Raw genomic sequence first — 8410 nt, forward strand, 5'->3', positions numbered from 1 at the left:
AAGGATACATTACTGCAATAAATGAATGTTACTTTGTACTCTGCACAAACACTATATTAAGAGTAATTCTAATTACTGTAATTTGGAACTGTTTTAGCTATTACTAGTCTCAGTAGTATTACTGACCTCGGCTACAGCTTTGCACAAGACAGCACCTACTATTCTTCCTAGAATTGCTCCTAACCCCCTTGCATGYGTAACTGAAAGCCTCTAAGTTTGGGAGGGAAATACTGCAGGTGTAATATAGAATACCATTAATGAAAGTGCAAATATTGAAAAWTTGAAGGCTTGTTAGCTGACATATATCTGATATTACTTCAGAACTAAATATCTGCACTTTCTCTTACAGAGATTGGTATCTAATTCTGATCTGATRGCTATGTAAATCTAAAGTAATTTGTATGAAGGAAGAAATAAAAGCTACATAAAGTTTTCGTTAGCCTGAGCATGCTCAATCTTTTGCAGTTTTCATAGATAAAGCATTTTTCCTTTACTATAAAATGAAGAACACAAACACAAGTTTAAGCCTCATTTATTGAAAATCTCAGGGTTTTGCATAATCTTATTCAGTGTCTGCAAATCTTAAAACATTTACTTCTGAATAAAAAAATCCATTAAGAAACACTGTAGTTCCCCTTTGTACGTTGTATACAATCAAAAACAATTTGACTGTTCTTCAAAATCCAGTTGAAATTTAACTGCAAGTTTAAATGCCAAATATTTTACTTACAAATGTTTTCCAGTGGCTAAAGTCAAAGCATAAYTAACATTTGTAGTTTATTCTCTGTTTAAATTTTTCTATAATCAGCCAAACCTGGATGGGGAGAAATTCAGTAAGAGTTCTTTGTTAGAAAATAATCCTTTCATTCAGATGAACTCTGCTAATATTTGTTGCATTATTTTCCCTATACTAGAGACTGCTGTCTCTAATCAAAGAAGCTGCTGCAGTTTAGTCTGGTGTCTTATCAGAAGCCTGCATTCATAGGCTAACATACCACACTGAACTAGAGTGAGTGAGTGAGTGAGTGAAGCGCAAGCACATTCTGGCTTATTTTGGCCCTGGATGTATAACCTCTGGCAGACAGGCAGAGCAGATTAGCTGTGGATCTAATCTCTTGAGAGGTGCTCTATGAAAATTTGGCAGAGCTCATCGGTTGGATATCCAGAGCTGAAAACGAGAATCTAGTAGCTTACATATAAGAGGTAGATGTCTTAAGAGTTTCACAGAGCTGTTACAGTATRTTGCAGATGGTTTGCAGCATTGCACTTCTGGCAATGCAAGTGAAGATAGATCTCCTGTTTCTTCTAGCAAAAGGGACAAAGCCCTAAGAATCTTGGTTTGCTTTTCCTGAAGGGACATGACCAAAAGTCTACTCCTGGGAGCTTTGGCTTGCTGTTTATAGATATCCATCCTGTTACAAATACATGATACTTTATTGCTGGGAGACATGGCAGAAATGACAGAAAAATATTTGCCACAGTGGGAGAAAGTTAATCTTTCATTTGGTCAGGACAAAGCCTAGGAATAAGCTTGCCAATTCCAAGCACTTGAGAATAGAAAGCATCATGTGGGAAAAGAAGATATGCAGAACCCTGAAGGGAAACAGTTTACTTTGGACACAGCTTTGCAGAAGGGACAAGTAGCTCAACAGCCTTTGGTGCCCTCTGTAATAAGTTCTGTAAGGAATAATACTTAAATTTTTATAAAAACTATCTAGAAATATTATTGCTAGGTCCCATTATCTGAAGTGCAGTTCCTGTGTACTGTAGCCCTTGCTAGCATCTACTCATTCAAATAAAGAAACTTCATTCATATATTGACCCTGTCTTAKCCCCCTAAAATAATTTTATCCCAGAAAGTCTCAAAGTTGCAGTTCTGCAGTTAATACCCAGATGAACCAAGAACAAGCAGATCACTAATACACTCATTGTCTTTAAAACACTTTGTGATGAAATGATGTAGATAGTTCATTTCTGTATGGAATTTTGATGACTTGGCACATCGTAAAAATGGCTAAGTTTGAACTATTAAAAGAAGTTTGTTCTTACATACTTAAGGTTTTTTTGGCAAGTTTTCCATATTCACAATGTACTACTAAAAGCCAACCATYTGAGGATAACTTTTCCTTAGTTAAGTCATGTTACATATTCATTTAATCCTAAAACTTGAAGCCTGTACTTATTGCTCCCTTGATTCATACCTCCTTACTCACAGAAACAGCTAGATTTACAAAACTGCTCATATGACTATAATGTACTTACACAGCTAAGAGAACCATTAGAGTGAGCAAGAAGGAAAAATTCAGATGTGTAGCTATGCTTTTTTGATGCATATGTAAGTCACCCTATTAATTGCTGCATTAGTCTTAGCCATGCAGTAGACAAACTAATAAAAAATTGGCAAATAAAAGGGAAAAATATAAGAAATGGCTTCTTGAAAATGTATCTATTACATGAGGTTGTAACAAATAGGAGTTCACAAACCATGCTTCAATTCGTTGTACCTTGGATCTCATGTAACAGCCAAAAAGGAAAATGAGATTGTAAAACAAGACAAATATTTATGAACAAAAATTGCACCTATTTTCTCTAACTCTTGTCAGTGCTGACTCAATTTCACATTGACAGTATTTATTTTTAAAGTGCTGATGTCAGCCATCTCTCTCTCTCAAAAAAAAAAAAAAAAAAAGCTGTAATTTTGTTCTCACAATGTTAGCCCAGTGTTTCTACATGATGCCATACAACAAAAGCTGAGGACTTTAAAGAAACACTTTGCTTTGATGATAAATGATGGTAACCACAGACTACTCTGTGAGCCCCAATCTTGTAAACACATAGGCACAGATTTAAATTCACTCAATGTTTAACATCAAACAAACCAAATCTAACTTACCATTTAAAATTTTATGCAAACATAAAAAGATGACAGTATTAACATTACTTTGCATATGAACCCACATCCTGTGTGCTATGCATGAGCTAGTCATTAACAATGATTAACAAATAATATAAGCATGAAAAACAGTTAAGTGTTTGTTAACAGCACTTGCAAAGATGGAAGAGCTTGGGGCAAGGCATTCTGTTAACATTAAAAAGCCCCATATGACTTAGAAACCTGATGTGTCTACTGCTGTTCAAAAGAATCTAAAAGATTTTTCTTTGTTTCTTTCCTGCAGCAGTTTATTGCTTCCCCCCACCTGTATATCTTTATGATCATATTGAATATTAAGTTCTACTTTTCCTCTTATCTTCAAAGAGACTTTTCAACATGTAAACCTGAACAGCTGATACTACCACCATTACTCCCAAGTTGACCAGGGACCAGAAATTCACTCTGTCAAAGTTGCTTTCTTGTATATTTCGGTCACGAGCTTCAAATGCTCTGAGAAGGGTCTGAATCTGGACACTTTTGCTTAGTCTAGCTTTGACACTGTTGATGGATTCCTAGTAAGTAACAAAAGAATATTTTTAGGAGAAGGAGAAAAAAGGACATTTCATATAAACAGATAGCTTGCAATAYGTAGAAAGTACTAAATAATAAGGTAGTAATATAGTATTAATTTCTTACCTAGTAGACAGTTAACTTCACTTCTAAAGCCTATGCTTCATCACAGGATTTTCATTAGTTCATCTAGCGTGTTTATTATTTGTCACCTAATAAGTCTTAATTAACATGGCTTTAAGGCATCAAATAGTAATAGGTTGTTTCTCCCAGAAATCACATACAGGAGGATAGGAGGTGTGATAGAAGTCAAACCTAAAACTATTCTGTTTATATTCTGWTGTATCCTGGGGAACTGCGATTCCAAGTATTCAAGCAAGTAAAAAGCAAATATTTGTGGAAAAAAAAAACCCAAAAAACTCAAAACAAGTAATGTACTAGTGAACTGCAAAGCAAAGGTAGTTGTTTTCTGATGGATAATCTGACTAAGGTACCTTTTAACCCAAATAGGTCTATAGCTGGGGGAGGGGAGAAGTATTGTAATGTTACATTCCCATCTCCTTTCTTAAGCTTTAATTTTTTTAACAGCCATAAACTGCTGCTTCAACTTTGATACTAAAGCAGAATTTTGACTTAAGAAAAAAAAATCTTAAGAGGATGACTATAGATCCTATAAAGGAGATGAATAATGCAGTTTGTCTCAAGGAACCAAAGGAAGTACATAAACGTTCTGGCCCTAAGAACAGCTGCTCCAGATCCACTCTGTGTTTAAGGTTTACAGAGGAAAYGTTTGAAACGTAACAGTTTACAGGATCATCGACAGCATAATGGGTAGTCACAACTTAAAAGCAAATCTCATGAAGTGTCAATTTTCTAGGCCTTATGTTCTTGTTTTCACCAGGAGACCTGAGGTAACTTTTAGTGGGAAGACCAGTGTGTACAGTAGCAGTATAGTAGATGGATGGTATAAAATTTTTAAAAAGTTTAAAAACCCCTATCACTAACTTTTTCTCCATGGACATTTTCCTTGTGCCATATTAAACATTTCAAAAATATTTTTGGACATCAGATAATTTTAAGGTAATAGTAAAGATTGTGTATCACCAACAGCATAGAAGAGCTTTACAAATAATGCATTACCTCATTTTTCCCAGAAAACATCTTGTTTATCTTTAAGAACTTTAGCAGTTCTTAACTGCTAAGTATTTGTGCAAGTCCTCACAGAACTTCCAAAAAGTAATATAATAGCTTGACTAGGTAAATAACAGTATCAAATACTAGTGTTACCCGCTTTAAAGATCTGCAAGGCCCTCAGATAAAGACAAGTTCTGCATTTGCTTCTCTTCTGGAAGAGATATCTTTATGTACACAATAGTAACTCTCAGATCCACTTAAGTATTACTTGTGATTAGTGTAAGAGGGGTTTCCTTTGCAGTCCCCTCTCTAGACTTTGTTTTCTCTAATTGGCTTTGTCACTGATTTTAAAGGAGGGCTGTCTGATTTTCAGATCCAGTGTTTGGCTTAAACTATGTAAAAATACATCATAATAAAACATTTGGCATCTTAAACATTAAGTTTGTTTTGTCAATAGAAAATCTGCCTTTAGTTTATTCCAATAGGACACAACAAACATCATTGTCTATACCAAATTGCCTTCAGCAAGTATTCAAAATAAGCCTTTCTGGATGACGATTTTTATTTATTTATTTATTTATTTATTTTTTAAAAGAGATGCCTACTGTCCGTAACTATCCGCAAACAAACCATTGCTTTTACTGCATCCTGCTGAAAACAAGAACAGCGCTACAGGAATGCCAAGCAATCCTCTTTTTCTACAGTAATCTGAACATTTAGTGCTTGTGGAAGGAAACAGAGCTTTGACTGAGAGGTAGTCTTCATCCTACATCAAACAGGACCAGCGTTCAGTTTAAGCAAACACTACCATTCACAGTAACTGAATGGCCACTGTTATTGCAATCTGGAAGCAGTCTGACTTGAGTAACCTTTAAGAATTAAAAATGAGAAGCAAAGCAGCTAAGGAGAGCAGTTCCCTCACAGATTTTCTTGGGACCAGCTGAGAACAGTTCCCCCCTGCAGCTGCTCAGTGCCTCAAGACATCATGTGCAGCATGTCTGTCAGATCAGTAACTTAAGAGCACCTACTTCTCTCCACTTATTTTAGCAGTAATACCACCATGCTCAGCAGCGCTGTTAGTGGTTTAGCACTACTCTCTCAAGTATTCTCTGAAGGCCTGCAAAGGTGAATGTGCAGTGATCTAGCTAAATTGTTTATAAGCTGGAAAAGATGGAAATAAAAATAATTACAAAAATTTTTAAAGTAATTTGTAAATGTCTTAGATGGAAGTAACTCAGGCTGGCTGGGGCACCTGTGCAAAGATGGGAACAAGAGACTTGCCCAATACTGTATTTTCAAACACAATAAAAATCTGTGCAGTGATTTCAACTCCATCACTGAGATTAAGCAATATTTTAATATTAAAAAAATATTCATTTTATTGCTACTAGGGGAAAAAATATCTCGTTTTAGCAGTAAGGGAAAAAGAAGCTTGAATGGGAAGCAGAACAACTTCTAAATCTATACAGTTTCTTCTAGCTGGCTAAAATTTTATTCTAAAAACCATTCTCAAGCTTCTGTGTGGAAGCTGTGTAGAAATCCATGTATCAGTACATGAATTTCAGGCAAGTGGAATAGCTTCCAGGATGATGTATCAGACCAAGACTGAATGGCAGCAAGCTTTTTCTAAGTCTTACATTCAGAAGAATTTAGGATTGAATGCTTACCAGAATGTCTTCCAGTTTCATATCCAGGAGATCTGTGCCTGTAACATACTTCTTCCAGTCCTCTTGATCTTGTCCTCCTCCTTCTCCCATGTTGTCCAGAATCAGTTCAAAGAAAATAACCTTCTCAGAAATGGTACTGAATGTGTTGTCAAAGCAGAACATGTAATCACCATCTTCTGTTTCCACACTGTATATACAAGCAAAATATTGTTAACTACATTTTTTAGCAAAGAATGAGCTTTATAAGCAAGTTTTCCTCTTGAAGAGGGACAAGCACACATTTAGGAAGAACTCAGCGAGGTTTTTATATAAAAATAAGAAATTTAAAGACACATTACAGATTGCACAGTGACAGTAAAACCAACCCTGCCTACTCTTAAGTCTTACTATGGTGAAGATAGCAGCAGCTTACTTTTGCCTTTATTTGGCTTTTGAAACATTGTGTATGACTAAGAAAAATCTATAGTAAGAGTGAGATTCTTATACTCTATTGTAATGCCTTGATAAAAAGAGAAATAGAGAAATTTCCCCCCTTATTTGTATCACTGATGTTTTTATTAGATTGCAGAGATCTTTTTCAGCTCCACCATAATTACTTTTGTTCACTATCAACAGCTATCATTAAAACAAAAATATCTTTCAYCTCATGGTAAGATCCATGTAAAAAGCATTAAGTGTTTACAAAAAGGTAAAACTTACGTATGAACTCCATCTGATTTTCTTTGATCAAAAACTAGAGTTTCACCTTTTGGAGACAGTAGATGAAAATCAACATCTAATCCTGCTCCATCTAAAACCTGTAAAACAACAACAGAAAAAAAAAAAAAAAAACAGTGGAATTCCTGTCTACATTGCTAAAGTTTCTAAGTAAGGGAACTGTCACGGGAAGAATTTAAAAGGTAAATTTGTCTATGAGAGTTCAAACTAAGTTTCATAGTAGTTGTATACCAGATAACAAAACTGTGCTGTTTCAACAGTACTAACATGGCTATAGTTGTATCACTACACAGGTTGTGTTGTAGAAATTCTCAACWGCAAAGGGAGAACTGGGTGGGGGGGACTGAGAAGGATCACACATGCAATGACATTACTTAGGTCCGTGCCAGGGTGCATGGAGGTATGTGAGAGTGTTTTCCAGWGAGTTATTTGAGTACAGAAGTCACCTACTGCTGAAATCAAGTTTGCCCTGACTGGAGATGTACCAAAAAAGAAAATTCCTGTTCAGCTTTGTATTTAACTAAAAGCAATTAGGAAATAATAGGATTAGCAACTCTGTTTTTCTGCTTTGCATTTTCAATTGGGAGGCATAAAAGGAAAAGAAAAAAGAAAAGAAAAAAGCAGACAACCTGTGGCACAGTAGTAGGCTGAGAAAACACTCACTGCAGCTTCTCACACTGTTGCTTAGTCTCCCTGAAAAAGTCTTTAAGAAAAGGAGAGGTCTTTGCACAGATACCTGGAGAACTCAGCTCTTCTAAAGAAGAGCTTCAAGATCTTAATGTTGGTCTAGCTAAGTAAGACTTTTTGAAAAACTTTAATCTCCAAGATAAGAGGTGTTTAACCCAGAAATATGCAGGTAAGAGTTCTGTACATAAGCAACAGTTTTATTTATGCTTTAGAGCTGTATCTTACAAGGCCACAGAAGCTGACACTCTACTGAGTTAAAGGATGCCAACTTGAGATCTTACCAAGAAAAAAAACYACGGCTAATAGAATAAAAAATAGGCATTAGAGTCATCATTGAGGTATCCTACCGAGTTTCATGTCTTTAGTTTTCACCTACCACTAAGAAACGGTCTCCTGCCGCTAACGCAACAGCGACAAACCGGACGAGGGCAGCAAGGCRCGGCGCCGGCACCCCGCGCCCCTCGGGCGGCCGCGCACGGCGGCGAGGCGGAGCCGGCCCGGGCGCCGCGGAGAGCAGCGCTCGCCCTCGCCCCCGCCCGGCCACCCGCCAGAAAAGCGCCGCCGCCCCGGGAAAGCCCCGCGGGCCGCGCAGCTGCCGGGAGCCTCCCGGCTCCGCCGCGGCTCGGCGCCCCCGACCTGGTACTCGAGCTCCAGCGAGGCCTCCTTGCGCATGGGCTGGTAGAAGCACTCCCGGCGGCCGGCGGGCAGCGTGAAGGTGAAGTCGCTGTCCAGGGAGGGGCTGAACTCGGCGGCAGCGGCGGGC

General features: G+C 37.4%; 1 protein-coding gene across 1 annotated transcript; it reads right to left on the reverse strand.

The window, feature by feature from the left end:
• Nucleotides 1-516: 516 nt before the first annotated feature.
• Nucleotides 517-8404, reverse strand: TMED5 (transmembrane p24 trafficking protein 5). The gene is made up of 4 exons (XM_085303575.1): nucleotides 8284-8404; nucleotides 6943-7040; nucleotides 6244-6430; nucleotides 517-3444 (listed from the first exon to the last, which is right to left on the reverse strand). The coding sequence occupies exons 1-4, from the start codon at nucleotides 8317-8319 to the stop codon at nucleotides 3226-3228; spliced, it is 540 nt and encodes a 179-aa protein (XP_085159701.1). The 5' UTR covers nucleotides 8320-8404; the 3' UTR covers nucleotides 517-3225.
• Nucleotides 8405-8410: the final 6 nt, after the last annotated feature.

Source organism: Rhea americana, unplaced genomic scaffold (genome assembly GCF_003343005.1).
Source record: "Rhea americana isolate MKP2758 unplaced genomic scaffold, rheAme1 scaffold_2, whole genome shotgun sequence".
Lineage (NCBI taxonomy): Eukaryota > Metazoa > Chordata > Aves > Rheiformes > Rheidae > Rhea > Rhea americana.